Raw genomic sequence first — 16,666 nt, 5'->3', positions numbered from 1 at the left:
GCCAAAGGGTTGTTTGTTTCCACCTCTCTATCCCTTTTACAGACCCTGTCTCACCAGCTGAAAGCACACAATGGAACACTGTGCCTTTCAGCAAATAGAGTGAGCAATGGAAAATGCAAAGCATCAGCCCTGAATACAAGCTATGGCATGCTGAACACAATTCCAAATGAAGAGAAACTGCTTATTTTCACTGAAATGGAGTGAAGTCCTCTGGGAAGGATTGTTTGGCTCCAGTTCTGGGTGTTGGTGTTGATAAAGCTGGTGCATCAAGGCTCAGCACTCCCCCTGTTGGATTTAGCTGGCATTTAGTAAGAAGAGGAACAGGAGAGAGACTTGTCTGGTGCAAACACTTCTCTTGGACATAGGCAAACAGGGAGGGTAGGGCTCTTTCTGCGAAATTCTTCTCTGTTAAAGAGGCATCAAATGAGTCAGAGACTCCACAAATACGGACATTCCTTTTTGAAGAATAGAAATACTTTCCTGATGGGAAAATCAGATGGCATGGACTTGATTCCTTTTAGCAAGCAAGCAACCACAAAAACAAATCAACCACTAAAACTCCTCTTCAGGACCCCTCCCCCACCAAGCGAGGTTTAAATTGTAATGTGTATATGTCCACTGATAGAGAACTGGTTAAATAAGTATAGTATCAATTCATCCCTACATTGGAAAACAAGGCAGCTCTGCATGCACTGATATGGAACAATCACCGAGATACATTAGTAACTGACAAAAAGCAAAGTGCTGAGATATATATATATATGTATATATATATATATATATATATATGGTGTGCAGAGACTTTATATGGAAGATTCCACAAGAAAATATAACAACTGTTGTCTCCTTGGCCAGAAAATAGTTTGCTGCAGGCAGGGATAGAAAGAAAACTTCTTTTCACTATATTTCTTTGTGTGCTATTTGCAATTTGTACCTTACGTGTCACCTATGAAAATAAATCTAATCAATTTTAAAAAGAACCTTATGAAGGTCCAGTAAGGTTCTCTACTGTCACTCTTCTTCCTCTCTAGAAGTCTTATCAATCCTCAGTGGAAGGAACTTAAACTGCTAAAACACATTTTCTCTCAAACTCTAAAATAAATTGGCAATCTGTCAGTTCTAGTATACAAATACATGTGATTTATATACCAGTTCATTCTATTTGAATCTCAGATAAGAAAGCCACCTGCTTCTGTGGAAACAGCTATTGAAGTGTCAGGGGAAATATTTTGTTCAATAGGTGTTGGGACTATTCCAGATGATCCCACGCTATCCCAGGCAGTGAGCTCTTCAGCACCTTTCTGGGTTGGTGGCTTCTCTGACTGGATTAATAGGGCCCAGGGTCCCCACCAAGCAGTTTTTCACTCTGCCTAATGATAATGCATGCCAGACTAGAACTGACCTTTTGCCAAGACCATCATCTATCCAGCTGGGGAAACCCAAGGTTGGTTTCCTAACCAGGGAAAAGGTTTGCAGCTTTTCTGGGGGAAAGGGGGCTGGTGCTGCTTCAGGGAACTCACAGCTCCAGTGCTGTGGGAGAGAGCAAAATGGGGGAGAACTGGCACTCTCTCTCCCCCGGACTTCTGAGCTAAGGGCCCTTCTTGATCCTGCTCAGAACTGCCTGCTCCTCGGTACCCATCATGGTTGAAAATATGTTTGTAGTTAAGCCTTAGGCCGACAGGCTGGCGGCACATTCGGGTGAGCGTCTGCTCCTCCCTGACCCAGTGAAAGATACAGCCTGCTAAGGTGGGAAGTGCAAGAGAGGAGTCCTGACACCTGGTTTGAGTGCCAAGCCAACGCTAACCTGCTGGTAACCTCCTGGCAAGTCACTTGCCCTCTCCAGGCCCTCGGTTTCTGGTCGTCAAGTGAGCAGGTGGCGTTTGATATCTCAGATTGCTGAGCGCGAGTCTCTGGGCTCCAGAGAGACGGATGACTCCCAGTCCTGCTCTCAGAGGTTAGTGTCAGCCAGGTCTCTGGGGCAGGCGGAAACACGGGGAAAGGTGATTTTTAGTGAGTAAAAAGCTTTAGCTTTTACTTTATTGCCCATCTTAATCTTCCTCTGTTAGAGTAATTCTAAGAGGAACCTAGAGGAGCTTGGCGGCCCCTCACCACCGCCGTGACTCTAACTTAAGTTCTCCCTTCCCTTCCGCAAACGACCCCAACCTTTTAGAACAGTGGTGGGTAACTTCATGGGGTGGGTAGTTAGAGGCCCTTTCGAAAAGATTGTGGAAGCCATGGATCCTTTCCCTCTCAAAAACTGGACACAGGCAAATACTACAATATTTTGCACGTAACTTCAGGATATCCTGTCCCACCTGACGACCTCATCTAGAACTTAAAAAGGGGGAGGTAGGTTAGCCGGGGAGCGAAAAGAGCGAGAGGGGAAAGTAGAGCAACGCTCTAGGACCTGTTTCCCTACCGCAGCTCACATTCCTCCGCCCCAGTCCCGCTCCCGCCGCCTCCGCTACCAGCGGACGCCCTAGCCTCCCGCTCCAACTATTCCAACCATCCTGGGAAGGGTGGGGCGCTCGGCTCCTGGGTCCCCCTGGATCGCCCCCCCCACTTCCCCAGCATCGGTCTCCCCTTCTGCCCCGGTCCCTCCCTTTCTGGGGCCGAGCCAGCCAATGGGCGACGAGACTCCGGGATTTGGCCTGGGAGCCGGGCAACTCACCGATCCCCCGCCCCACAGTTCTGGCCGCCATCCCGGTGCGCACGGACGCGGCTCGAATTTCCTCCGCTATCCGCTCTCTCTCGCTCTGCCCCCTCCCGCTCTTCCTCTTCTCCGGGTCTCCCGCTTCAGCTCCAGCTCCACCCGGCCGGCCCCGCACGGCTCCGGGCAGCCATGGAGGACACCCAGCTCCACATCATCGAGCAGCCGCTTCCCGGGTACCCCGACGCCGGGGACCAGGGGTCCTCCACCATGGGGGCTCCGGCGGCGGAGGAGCCGTCGGGGGCCGGCTCTGAGGAGCTGATCAAATCGGACCAGGTGAACGGCGTGATGGTACTGAGCCTTCTGGACAAAATCATTGGCGCCGTCGACCAGATCCAGCTGACCCAAGCCCAGCTGGAGGAGCGGCAGGCGGAGATGGAGGGCGCCGTGCAGAGCATACAGGGGGAGCTGAGCAAGCTGGGCAAGGCACACGCCACCACCAGCAACACCGTGAGCAAGTTGCTAGAGAAGGTGCGCAAGGTCAGCGTCAACGTGAAGACCGTGCGCGGCAGCCTGGAACGCCAGGCCGGCCAGATCAAGAAGCTGGAGGTCAACGAGGCCGAGCTGCTGCGGCGCCGCAACTTTAAAGTCATGATCTACCAGGTGAGCTGGCGGGCGGACCGCGCCCAGAGGCCCGCCGTCCCCCGCCCGGGGTTTGGGGTGGGGGGACCTACCCGAGGCGCGGCTCTCCCGCCAGCCTGGCCCGGCTCGGGGGACCCGCCCTCCTTCCAGCGAGCGTTCCTAGGGTGGAGTGGGGTGGGCGGCGGGCTCCTGGAGCGCACAGAGGGGCGCGCTCTGCATCCTGCGCTCCCTCACCCAGCCCCTCCCTCTGGTGTCAAACGCGTAGCGGAACCGAGTTAGGGGGCTGGACTCGGGGACACTGCCCCTCGCAGATCGCTCCCGACATGGCTCTGTCAAAAGTCTTCCTACTTGGAGGAAGTTTTGGGGAGAGCTGCGGTGCCTGGCGGCCGTTGGGGCCCGCTGTAAGCGGACACTGGCGGCGCGGCCCGTGTTTGGGGCCTCCGGCGCTGCCCGCCCGATATAGCGGGTGATTCAGGGCTCAGGCACGCACCGCAGGGGCTGCGCCAGGCGAGGGACGCGACTGCCAGCACGCCCCCGCGGACCCCGCATCAGCCTAGGCCGCCCACGCCGCCCCCTCGCTGCGATCTGCTCCCGCCTCGCGGCACTTTCGGCCCTTGTGGACACCCTAGCCCGCGGCGTGCCTGTACCCTCAGTCTGTTGGAAGCAGCCGGCGGGAGGGTGGCCCGCGGCCTGAGGAGTGCTAGAGGGTCTGGTGGAGGGGAGGGCCAGCCCCCCACACCCGGGGCCCCGCGAACTGGGCGCGGTGAGTCACCCCGCATGTCTGCGGGGGCGGCCGAGGAGCTGGAGGACAGGGGGCGGGAGGCTGGCGCGCCCCAGGCTCCGCCCAGACAGCTTGTTGCTTCCTTTGCACCTCTCCCCACTCCTCCCGCCTGGCTGAAAATGGAGTTTTTGTATCCTAACCCCACGTAAACCTGGGAATCTCAGCATTGCTGCTCCTCTCCAATCCCATTAGGGGTGGGTCTGAGCCGAGCGCTCCGTGACCTTTGATGGCGTGGGAATGTGCCCAGCCTTGCCTCCTCTCTGCTTCCCGCCGGCCTGGTTGATGTTCCCACCCAAGGAGGTGAGATCGTGGGGGTGGAAGCGTTAGTCTAGGTCCCCTCTTCCCCTTCCTGCCCCTACCGAAGGGAATGGAAAGAAAAGAAGGCCAGATTTCCCACATCCCCCCAGGGAGAGGACTTCTGTCAGGAAGCTGTGGTTTCACTGACTGCTCAGAGGCCCCGGTATGCTGGGTTCTGAGAGACCATCAGGGATGTGGTGAGGTCCTTGGCTTGGTCAGTGTGGTGGAGCTAAGAGACATGCAGACTGGGACAAGTTTGGGGGCAGCAGACATACTGAGCCGACACTTATCTGAGGAGGTGGTGGTGGGACAGAGGCTGATGTGGCGCTCCCCCAACCCGCCAGCGCCCAGGGACTCCTCCTGAGAGGTACTTGGCCTTTAAGCAGTTTGCTTCCCCCATATAGCACTACCTGATAGAAAATATTTGCCCAGAATTGTTTCTACTTAATTTAACTGCTCCGAGGAAGTAGGATTGGGTGTGTGTGTGTGTGTGTGTGTGTGTGTGTGTGTGTGTGTGTGTGGTGTAACTTTTAAAGAGAACTGCCTAGTGCTGGGGTACATCAAAGCAAGGAGAACAGGGCAGGGGTGTGGGGCAGCAAGCCAGCTCTGTCTTTTCTCCAGAGCCTGGTGTGGTAGAAAGGAGCCATGTAGGGCTTGGATGGGTGACCCTTCTCACTTGAAATGTCCCAGACCGCAGAACCTGGGAAAATTCTCAGCCTGGAGGTAAACCTCCTTAGGTCAAAGATGGAGATTCGGAGAGGACAGGTATGGAGAGAGACTTCTGTGCAGAGGCCAATGGCGTGTCTGTTACTGCCTCTCGGCAGTTGGCACAGATTGTGTGTCTGTATATTGTGTATCTGCCGTGGGGAGGGTGTCTAATCACAGGGTGGCTTTGACTGCATCAAGGCCAGTGGGGGACAGAGAGTTGAGGGAGAAGGAATGGCTCAAGCTGGGGACCCTGAGCCCCCAAACCACAGGAGAAATAACTAATACCTAAAGTGGTCCCAACCCACAGAGGAGCTCAGAGGTAAGGAAAAGATTCCAGCAACAGGGAATCTTCCCTGAGTTGCAAAGCAGATGTTCCAGGTGGGGGCGAGGGGGTGGCATACTCAGCTGCTGGAGGAAGTTGGAGGCTGCTCCTCCCTGAGATCTGCAGGCCTGGGAAGAGAATGAGGTAAAAATAGCTCTGGGCCTTGGCAGACCTAATAGGGAAGATTGGGGGCAGCAACATTTACGATAAACTCAGGCTGAGGGGGTAGGATGTTTGGGTGGCCAGGCAGAGAGATCTGGAAAAAGGCCTCCTGGGATGATGTGAGTTTTCCAGTGTGGGAGCAGGGGAGGTGGTACGGCATTCCCCACTGCAGATGTGGGAGGTGGTGATGTGGCAAGGCGGGGTGAGGTGGAGGGAGCATGAAAGGGTGGGAAGGCCTCAGCTGTGTGGATCACAGCCATCTGGCCTCCCACACCTTCTTCCTGGGGGATAAAGGAGGGAATCCCTTGTGTGACCCCACCCAGATTCAGGGAACTGCTAGACATAATGATTTCACGGGTTATGTTTGCATGACACCTCCCTACACAGACACACAGACACACGCACACACGCACACACACACACACACACACGAAATCCAGCCCTTCCCATCACAGGTTATCAGCGCCCTCACCTTGAACCCACTTCTGAGTCAGTACTGTCCTTCTTTGGCATTTCCCTTCCTGTCTCCCAAACGAAAACTAGCAGTTGGCATCCCATCCTGTCAGGCGACACCTCATTAGGCAACAGCTAGTGAACGAGAGAAGTGAATTCTACTAGTAGCTAGGGGTAGTGGCCTGAGAACTGCTGGGAAGATCAGGCCGGCTGTGGGCACCGTGCAATAGGAGGAGCTGTGCTCATTAAGGAGCCACTTCTCCCAGACGACGACTAATTTGGATATTGTTAGAGTTCTTCTAGAATCCAGAAAGGGAGGCTAAACATTTTCCGAAGTAGTTTTGATGAGGCGTGGGTCCTACCCATGGACCCATCAGACCTGCTCCAAGTGCTTGAGGACAGGACCAGGAAGCATTTAAGGGCTTAGGTGGCTCATGGGCATTAAAGGGGAGGATACCAGGACTGGAACGAGGGCCTGCTGGCTTCTCTTCCTCAAATCCTAACCCAACCTATAGCTCCTTCCTGGACTCAAAGCAAATCAGGGCTATCTGGTTCCAGAAGAACCCCACACTTTTGTCCAAAATTCTTCCCAACCTAGGGCTCTGGTCCCTCTCACCCCCTACCCCGGTGGCCTAGTGGAGAGAGTGTTTACCATACCCTTCCTCCAAAGAGCTAGCTTTGGGTTGTTTTTCCTGGTCACTGGATCCAAAGCAGGGAGCATGGGAGCATATTCTTAGACGTATTCCTAAGACCAAAGGAAATCATATTCTTCCCTCTGATTTTTTTTTAAAGCAAATAAAGTCTGACTATTGTAAAGGTCAAAATCAAAAAGGGAGGAGATGGCACAGAGTGGGCAACTGATAGGGAAAGGGAATATTGTTGCTAGGCAACCAACTGCAGAGATGAGTGGTGGTTTGTTCTATTATTTTGAACCATACCATTGTGAATATTTCATCATTCTGTCACTGTAGACTTTTTGAGCTGGAAGATGCCTTGGAGATAATCAACTTCAGCTCTTTTATTTTGTAGTGGAGGAAGCTGAGGCCCAGAGAGGGGAAGTCACTTGCCTACTGTCATTCAAGTGGCTGGGGGTCAAAGCTGGGGCAAGAGCCCAGGTGTACCCCTTCTTCTGCTACACTTTCTGCTCCCGGCCTCCCCCTTCTGTTCCCGGGCTGTGCAGAAGAAATCAGGGAGGAGGCTAGCCCTAAGCTAGTTCTGGCTCCTTCATCCTCTGAGGGAGATGGTTGCACAATCCTGGCACTGGGGCTGCTGCGTGTGTGTGTGTGTGCGCGTGCGCACGCACAGCGTTAGCTGAGTGGCTAAGGCTGGTGGCCATTAGCTGCTCAGCCTCGCAGTGCTGAAGCAGAGGCGATGTGTGGTCACCGATGGCAGTGGAGGAGAGGGGTGCAGGGTATAAGGGGTGGAGCTCCCTGGCCAGCAGGGGTGTCCCCTGGCTAAGAGAGGACCACATTGGCTCCTTTCTCCTCAGCCTCCCTGCCACTCACCCCTTCTCCCTGTACCCTACAGGGAAGGTGGGCACCTGCTGCTTTGGGTATTCGTGGCTGCACGCCTTACTCAACACTGCTGTCGCTGGAGTCTGGGAGTGCCCCTAAATATTCCTCTCCCCTGACATCTCCTGATTGTCCAAAGCAAGAGTGGCAGCTCAGCCACTCAGGAGGGAGAGTTGGGAGCCGCTGCTGGGTGCCTCAGGACATAGGCCCACTGGTTGTAAAAAGAGCTTGGTTTTGGGGGGCTTTTTTGGCCGTACCGCGCAGCATGCAGGACCTTAATTCCCCAACCAGGGATCGAACCCATGCCCCCTGCAGTGGAAGTGCAGAGCTCTAAGTACTGGACCGCCAGGGAATTCCCAAAAATATCAATAGCTTTGTCTTTGATCCTGATTTCTCTGTGCATCTGGGTGTCTGATGGCCTATAAGTGGGTGGGGGGATGGGTGGCAAGGGAGGCAGGAGGTGGGGATGCGGCCAAAGGGAAATAGCCAGGATGTCCCTCTTCCATGCCTCTCCCTCTCCTTATCCGGGGCGGCACCCATGCCCACCCTGCCCTGGGGAATAACGGGTCAGCAGCATCTGACTCAAGACAGTGAAGTTGTTTGCCTTCTCTTTTACTCCTTGGAGACTCCCCAGTTGGAGTCTAACAAGTGGCCTCTTAGAAAACTCCTTCCCCGCCCCCAGCAGCTTCTTTCCCCCATCACTGCAACCTCCAACAGCATCATCCCACGACCAGAGCAGGGTCGGGGTAGAAGGTAGGAGGCCAAGGATGGGACTGGGGAAGTCTCTAGAGGGAGGCAGGGAGGTGGTTCTGATTAAATTGTGGTTATTAATTCATGGGCCTGCGTTTGTCCCTCCCCTTGCGGCCCTGGGGCCCTCTTGTTGAAGCATTTAAACTGTGGTCTTTCCATCCTAATCCTTGTGTGCTCCCCTCCCCTCTACTCACCAGCCCCAACTCTGCATGCCAACCAAGGCTTCCTCCTCCCAACTCCGTCCACACCCACCCCAAGCCCCACTTAAACCCCTTTTCCTCATCTTAGCCCAAGAAGAAGCTGAATGTACCCTCAGACCTGGCCACATCCAAGATCGTGCCTTTTGACCTTCTGCCTGAGACTGAGCCTTTTGACCTGAAGCCTGAGACAGTGCCTGAGCTCCCACCCTTTGACCAGACACCTAGGACCCTGCCCTATTACCCAGAGCCTGGGCCTCTGCCCACCCCAGAGGAGCCAACAGCCGGTGGGAGTACTTAGGGTCTCCTGGGTCACATGGGGCTGTGGGCATGGGGTGTCACGCACCCGGTCCACCACCAGCTCACTGCTTAGCAGTGGCCAGTCCGGGGTGGCTGGTCTCTTCCAAGCCACTGCCCCTTGTGACTGGGTGATGGGTATTGTGAAAACACTCTCTCATTATGGGGAGTTCAGGCGATGGGGTGGGAGGTGATGGGAAGGGCCATCCCCTACGTCTTGGTTTCTGTCTTAACAGTAGATGCTCCAGACACCACACCTGAGCTGCACCCACTGCTGCCTGCATGAGATAGCCTGCAACTGCCCACACTTCTGATTCCCCCTCCCCTCCCCCTCTGCCTCGTCCTCAGGGACAGACCAGTTTGGCTCAAAGCCTCTTTGGAGAGGGCCCTCATGAAGCCCAGGCCTGGGGTCTGTGCTGTGCCCTCTCCACCCCCTCTCTACAGTTCGGGAAAACACTGACACTTATTTTTTTCCAGTTGTTTTTAGAAAATGTTTTGCAAAGAGATCCCTTATGTTTGCCAGATCCTGCCTTGGGTGGGGCACCCAAAAGCTGCCAACTCAGAGAGGCCAGAATGGGGTACATTTTCATTGGCTCTGGCCTCCCTATGGCACAGTGTTTCTCAACCTTTTTTATGTTTGTTTAATATCATTCTCCTAAGGAGTCCTTTTAGACATTTTTTCCCCTGATTGTCCTCTCCCCCATGAAATTTTTTTTATTTGAATTTTATTTTATTTTATTTATTTTATACAACAGGTTCTTATTACTTATCTATTTCCCATGAAATTTTAACACTACAGATATACTATATATCAGGACTCTTTGGAGCCCCACCAACTATTGCAGTATCTAAGATTTGTGCCCTCCCCTGCAAGAACCAATTTCCACCCACTTGGGGGCAACATGCCCCCTGTTGAGAATCATGCTATAGCAGAAAAGGAGGACCCTTCTACCTTTAGTGTCTTTCACCCCCTTGTCCTGGCAACCTGAAGTAGAGGTCCTGAGTTTCTAAGACTGCCCTCTCTTTCACGTCTCCCCATGTGCACCCTCCTCTAACATGGTCTCTGAGCAGATCCAGATCCTGGGTCTCTGAATGACCTCTGCAATGTCTTCTCTGGCCATTCGCAGGCAGTGGTTGGGGACAGAACTAAGTCAAGAGAGGCTCTACCCAGAGCCATATGACACCTGTCCCTTCTCCCTGACAAATGTGAAGTGCCTGGCCAAGGACCAGGCAAATAGTAGGTACTCAATTAAATTATAATAATATAAAAATCTTCCTAAGCCAGAGGATCTTAAGTTTATATAGCAGAGTTGGGGAGTGGAGAGGAAGGGGCCGGGAGCCATCCTAGGGCTCCTCTAAAATTCATCCTGGACTGGCGCTTTCCTGGGTTGGGGAGCTGTGTGTGCTTGGTGGGGGACAGGGGAAGCTGTGCATGCTTTTGTTCAGACCTGGTCATTAAAGGTAACTCTGGAAACCAAGCCTGTTGGGACTGGTGGTTTTGTTTAATAAAAATGTAGAAACAGAACAAACAGAGCGCTCTCTCCTTGCCACCCTGAGGCCCCTCCTTTAGCTTAGGAGCTCTACCAGGGAAGTAGGGGTGGCACAGGGGTGCCCAGCCTCTGTGCCCAGGGTTGGGGGAGGTGCTTTGGAATTGTGTTGCTGGTTGTTGTAGCAACAGGCCAACTGGGTGGGCCCAAGACAGCACTCCAAAGCTGTGAGTCATAGGGAAAACCTGGCTTGGAAACGGGGAGAAAAGACAAAATCCATTAATGGAGGCAAAAAGCTAAAGTCATGGTGGTATATCCTCTCCAGCGCCAATCCACTGGTTATTATCCAGGACGTAGGTCAAAACAGTTTCTTCCCCCATCCCCTGACCTTCCACCGAGAAGGCAGCTCCTCCGGTATAAGCCATCACTCTGGAGGAAGCCTACAATGAATGGCGTCCAAGTACCTTTCTGGACTGGGGGGAGACAACCTCAGATCCAGGAATAAACCTCCCCTCACTGGGACTGCTCCCTGATGTTGTATTTGAGACTTTTCATCAGGCACCAGGAAGACACGATTGGCTACAAGAAGTCTGGAACTCTCTCCCCAGCCTTGTTCACGTTCAAACTCAGCTGGCAAAGACCTTTATCTAGGAAGCCAGAGGCCAGGAAAACCAGCCAGCTCAGCCTTTACGGGCTGGAGTGGAGGAGAGGGGAGAATCACGGGTGCTGGGGTGGGGCCGGGAGACAACGCGGGTCTGTTTTCCAGCAGCAGGGACTGTTTCCTGACGATTTCCCACCCATCACGCTTAATCCTTCCCTTAATTCATCCACAGAGTCTGAGCTTAGTGAAAGAAGGCATTCTCCAAACGTCGGGGAGCGTGGGTGGGTTTTTAGACTAGGAGGCTATGAAGGAGAGATCAGAGCTGACATTTTTTGATACTAGGGCTGCCGGTAAATTCTGGGTGGAGATGGCTGAAGAAGTAGCCGGGAGTTTAGATGACAGAGAGTCCTAAAATGGTGTGTAAGAGAGAGCGCTCGGGTAGCAGGCAGGGAGAAGTGATTGCAAAAGGGAGACCCAAAGGGTACAACTGGGAATCAGAGGGACTGCTAAGAGAGATTGGGACCCTCCTACACTCAGGGCAAGGAAAACACCCCTTCAATGCCTCCATGAGTGATAAGAAGCAGAGGATGGACGGACTGCCGCAGGATGCCCGTGATAGTACCCAGCCAGCTGTGGCAGGTGGAGACTACAAGTCCCAGCATGCCCTGAGCCCTGGTCACCTTGCCTGCTGGGAGATGTAGTTGAGGAACGAGAGCTTGAGGTGGCTTGGTGCCCAGCAGAGCCGGTGCCCAGTTTGGGAGAAGAGGTGGAGCCAGCATTCCCTCTTTGTCCTTGCTAATAATATTGACAGGGAGGGAAGGAAGTTGGGAGGAGGTGTTCCTAGTTTTCAATGTAAACCAGGAAACTCTGTGGGGATGTGGATGGGAGGGAAGAGGAAAGAGGTTGGGGGCTGGGGAAGGAATTTCTGTAGCAGGTGGTACAGAGATACCAAGGAGTCAACGTATACGTGTATGTGTGCGCGTGTGTGTGTGTTCGCGGGACGGGTCAGCTCGTGTTGCCTCATTGTTTTCAGATGGGGTTTTCTTACAATTCTGCGAAACAATCTTCAGAAAACCCTTTAGAAAAACTACTGCCTATCATGCCTTTGCAGGAAGTCCCTAAAGAGAGTCTGGGCCAAAGAGGAGAGCCTGTCTACATTCTGGGTTATGTCCCCTTTTCCTGTCTGTGCTCAGTCTCCCCTACCTTCTGGTGAGAGGTGGTCCTGAGATTCTGAAATGTTGGTCCAGAGTCAGGATCTTGGAAAATCTTCCCGGAATGGAAAACGGTGCTGGCGCTAGGTGTTCCCAGGGGAAGAGGGAAGAACTGGCTCTGAGCTCCAGGATCTCTTGCCTTCCTACTCCTGGTCCCTTGAGCTCCTGTTTGGGGGGAAAAGAGCAAGAATGGAAAAGCGATTTCTCCCTTCCATTCCAAGGCAGGGACGTCAGAACCAGAAAAAACGTCCAGGTTGGGAAGAAAACATGTCCTTGGCTCCCAGCCAGCTTCCTCCTCTTTCCTCAATTTCTACATGAGGGTGGAGAATGTCCACTGGTGGAGCCAAACAGTATGAGGCGGGGGAGGGAGATGGGGCCACAGCTCTGCTTCCCTGATACTGGTTCTTCTGAAATGATACGAAGTCTGGGAAGCGGACTCCCTTTATGGTAAACTTGCCTTCAAGTTACCCTACTTGGGGGCCGCCTGAGATTGGCTGTGAGCTCATCCCCCTACCCGCACCCCTCAACCTAAACAGACTCTGCCCTTTGGTTTTTGGCTTGGCTTGGGCAGTGTGGGGCTCAGTGCACCAGAGGGCGCTCTGCCCATTTCCAAACTTAAGTTGTGGTCCCTGGGACGCAAAGGGTAAGGACTGGTTTAAAATGGGTGGTCGCAGGGCTCAAGGAGACGGTTGGAGGGCCGCAGAGATACTTAACTGAAGTGCGAAAACATAGGCCAGACTCCGATCCGAAGCTCGGTTCCCTCCTCGTCCTGTCTGTATAGTTACTATTCATTCAATACATATTTCTTGAGCGCCCACGAGGTGTCCAGCTCTGTGCCAGGCGCTGGGGATACAACGGCGAGCAAATCCAGGCCGATTTCACGGGTACCACGCACTCCGCAGGATCACGGGTGCCACCGCCCAGCCCCGGGTTCGCCCAGCGTCCCCCCAAGTCCCCGCCCAGTTCTCCGGCTCTGCCCCCTCATCTGTTCGCTCTGATCTCCCTTTAGGATGAAGTGAAACTGCCGGCCAAAGTGAGCATCGGCAAGTCGCTGAAAGAGTCGGAGGCGCTGCCCGAGAAGGAAGGCGACGAGCTGGCCGAGGGCGAGCGGCCCGAGGAGGACGCGGCGGTGCTCGAGCTGTCGTCGGACGAGGCGGTGGAGGTGGAGGAGGTCATCGAGGAGTCGCGCGCCGAGCGCATCAAGCGCAGCGGCCTGCGGCGCGTGGACGACTTCAAGAAGGCCTTCTCCAAGGAGAAGATGGAGAAGACCAAGGTGCGCACCCGCGAGAACCTGGAGAGGACCCGCCTCAAGACCAAGGAGAACCTGGAGAAGACGCGGCACACTCTGGAGAAGCGCATGAACAAGCTGGGCACGCGCCTCGTCCCCGCCGAACGGCGGGAGAAGCTTAAGACCTCGCGAGACAAGCTGCGGAAGTCCTTCACGCCCGATCACGTGGTCTACGCGCGCTCCAAGACGGCGGTCTACAGGGTGCCGCCGTTTACCTTCCACGTCAAGAAGATCCGCGAGGGCGAGGTAGAGGTGCTGAAGGCCACCGAGATGGTGGAGGTAGGCGCCGACGAAGAGGAGGGCGGCGCGGAGCGCGGCGAGGCGGCCGACCTGCTGCGCGGGAGCAGCCCCGACGTGCACACGCTGCTGGAGATCACCGAGGAGTCGGACGCCGTGCTGGTGGACAAGAGCGACAGCGACTGAGCGGGGCGCGGGGCTGTGCCCGGGAGGCCGCGCCGCCCCTCCTCTCCCCGCCCCCGCCCCGATTCCTTTCTCTCTCCGAACTTTCTCTTTCGCATTCTCTCTCGGCCCCATACGGGCTGGGATATTTCTAAATTGAGAACACCTCCCCTCAAGTAGCACCCCTCCGAGTCTTACGGCTGTTAAGACGGGAGGGGGAGGCAGCCTGCCCCATGGACAGACCCAGTTTAGGCATATGCTGGGTGGAAATGCAGAGGGCGGTGATGCACGTCCTGGGGATCCAAGTCGGGGGATCTTAGAGGAACTTGCTGTCGTTTCCATGATTGGGCCCCCCTTGGGCAAGCTGCCTTCCCCGCACTTCTCCGTAACACTCACACCCAGCTGCTGTCATTCCTGCTCACTGAGCTCTTCTTTCTCATCCAGATCCCTGGCGGCTTCAAAGCCAAAATTACCGTGAAAGGGAAGAGTGAATCTTGAAGAGACCCCTTGCTCACATGGGAGACCCCAGACTGGAAGGATGTGAAAGCAGCTTTGGGGAGCATCTGGGGCAGTGTCGGGGGAGAGAGGGCAGAGTGAGCCGTGACCCTGGATGAGGGTCTAGTACAGGCTGTATCTGCAAAAGGTCCCAATAAGGAAGGCTGGAGCCAGGCAGAGCCCTTGGGGAGCGGGGGCGGGGGTCACTTACTGTTTATGCATCTGCACCCAGGAGCACATGGCTATGGCTTTGAAAGAGAGCAGGAAATAGTAGAAGGTGGAAATGGGTGAAAAGAGAATGTCCATTAGCAGCGTGAGAAACACAGCACAACAATCCCATCTTACTGGGGTTCTCCGAGGACAGCAGGACCATTTTCAGGATAAGAAGGGAGGGCAATGTGAGAAATCCGAGATCCAAAGGAGAGGTAAGCCTCACGCCATGCCTCCACTGGGCATGGTGCTCCAGGGGCAGCCCATTTCTCAAAGCCCAGAAAATTAGGGTCCCAGAAGAGGGCAGCACCAGGCTGCGGAGAGCTGGTAGTTAGGGGGGAGACGGACTAGGAAAAGAACTAGGTGCTAAAGGCCAGGCCACCAAGCTGAGAGCTGGAGGGGAGGGGAGGAGAGTATAGAATTCCTGTGTGTAGAGCAGCCCAGACTTGGCTCACTCCTGGCAGTGTCTTCTCAAGATCCTTCCCTAGAGCTAGTTATAATAAAGCTGCAGAACTTGCCAAGACTTCCTTGGCCTTGTGGGTTCCTCTCCTGACTCTTTGGGATGAGAGGGGTGCTGCTTCCAGTCCAAAAGCCTGATTTCTGATCAGGTTCTCCTCAGGACACTTTAGTTCCCCTGTTCCTCCCCAGTAACGGTGGCTTGTCAGAAGCAAGGACAGATCCCCTCACCCCCAAGTCACAGCCGGAAGAGGAGGGCTGAAAGCTCCCTCGTTAGCCCCCTACCTCCTGTGCTTTATCTTCTCTGCTCTGCATTATAGAATTGCAGCTAATTGTTTTTAAGGGGTGGAGGGAGGGAGCCTGGGGACACATCTTTTTTACAATACAAAGCTTTGCTTTTTTTTTTTTTTCTTGTTGGTCCCTTCTTTCTTCTGGATGGTTGGAGACACATTGGCTGAGGGAGGATGGGGATTGTGGGACGAGGTCCCTTGGTGCTGATGGGCTGAAGGGGCCTGAGTTGTGGGCAGATACAGTTTCCTGTGGGCTCTGGGGAGCCTCTCGTGTTGCTGTGTCCTGGTGAGCAGCCCGACCAATAAACCTGCTTTTCTAAAAGGATCTGTGTTGGATTGTATTCTCCGAAGGCAGTTACATAGGATGAGTTCCAGAAGACAGGAGGGAACCAGGGAGGGAAAGAGAGAGAGAGAGAGAGAGGACCTTGGGTTTAAACGGGCCTCACTTGCCTGGGTGGGGAGTGGGGGTGGGGTATTGTTATCATCCCCGTTTAGAAATGGAAAAAGACACACACACACAGTGACTGGTCTAAGGTCATGTAGCTGGTAAGTTGTGCAGCTGGGATTCTAAGTCAGGCAGCCTGGCTCCAGTCTCTTTAACTGTGTCTGTAATCTTGTACTGTCTAGATCCGCTTCTCGCTGTCAGAGCTTTAGTCCTCCAGACCCACCCAGTTAACTCTACTCAGCCTGAGCTTCCCCCAGATTCACGCTGCCAAATCAGACCTAGAGGAGGCCGTCTAGGGGAGAGGAAAAGCCAGAGACCCTGACTCAGAGGCCTGAATGTCATAGAGAAGGGATTCCAGTGCATGGTATAGATGCCAGTCATAACCACACAGCATATTTAATTCTCCCCACAGCCCTAGGATGGGCACCGTTTTGTTTGTTTGTTTTTTAAGATTTATTTTATTATTTATTTATTTATTTTTGGCTGTGTTGGGTCTTAGTTGCGGCACACAGGATCTTTGTTGAGGCATGCAGGATCTTTTTGGTTGGGGCGCATGGGCTCGTTGTGGTGCGTGGGCTTCTCTCTAGTTGTGGCGTGCGGGTTTTTTGTCTTTTCTAGTTGTGGCATGTAGGCTCCAGGGCGCGTGGGCTCAGTAGTTGTGGCGCGCGGGCTTAGTCGCCCTGCGACATGTGGGATCTTAATTCCCTGAGCAGCGATCAAACCTGCGTCACCTGTATTGTAAGGCGGATTCTTTACCACTGGACCACCCCGGAAGTCCCTGGGCACCTCTTTCATTGTCTGTACAGCCTGTCTTCCCCATGAGCAGCCTGCCCTACCTGCCCACAAGTTACGGATTTCGTAGAGCAATGGACACACATCATCGTGTGGGTTCTGCCAGCATCAGAATCACCTGGGGAGTGGTGTCCCTAGTAAACACAGTGTCATTCCTGGGGCTGTATCCCAGCCTCCTGTTGCTACCTCGAACAAGCTGAGTCCTTCCTCGGGAGCCATACG

The 16,666-nt window shown here is 54.2% G+C and overlaps 1 protein-coding gene across 2 annotated transcripts; it reads left to right on the top strand.

Moving 5' to 3' along the window:
- Positions 1-2,666: 2,666 nt before the first annotated feature.
- CAVIN1 (caveolae associated protein 1) lies at positions 2,667-15,532 on the top strand. 2 transcript variants are annotated; one of them, XM_082604953.1, is made up of 2 exons: positions 2,667-3,313; positions 8,565-10,228. In XM_082604953.1, exons 1-2 carry the CDS (start codon positions 2,843-2,845, stop codon positions 8,772-8,774), a joined length of 681 nt encoding a protein of 226 aa, XP_082461079.1. In that variant the 5' UTR covers positions 2,667-2,842; the 3' UTR covers positions 8,775-10,228. The 2 variants fall into 2 exon arrangements, with proteins under 2 accessions (XP_082461079.1, XP_082461078.1); XM_082604952.1 differs by lacking the exon at positions 8,565-10,228 and adding an exon at positions 13,079-15,532 and having other exon boundaries at positions 2,672-3,313.
- Positions 15,533-16,666: the final 1,134 nt, after the last annotated feature.

This window comes from Mesoplodon mirus (genome assembly GCF_964341445.2).
Source record: "Mesoplodon mirus genome assembly, chromosome: 18".
NCBI classification, from domain to species: domain Eukaryota; kingdom Metazoa; phylum Chordata; class Mammalia; order Artiodactyla; family Ziphiidae; genus Mesoplodon; species Mesoplodon mirus.
Note: the sequence above shows the minus strand (reverse complement) of the source record. Positions and strands in the feature narration are given on the sequence as shown.

Excerpts from the sequence above, each read along its gene's own strand:
- CAVIN1 (XM_082604952.1), top strand. The coding sequence starts at position 2,843 with ATGGAGGACACCCAGCTCCACATCATCGAGCAGCCGCTTCCCGGGTAC. Across the intron at positions 3,314-13,078 it reads TTAAAGTCATGATCTACCAG|GATGAAGTGAAACTGCCGGC; the intron begins GTGAGCTGGCGG and ends ATCTCCCTTTAG.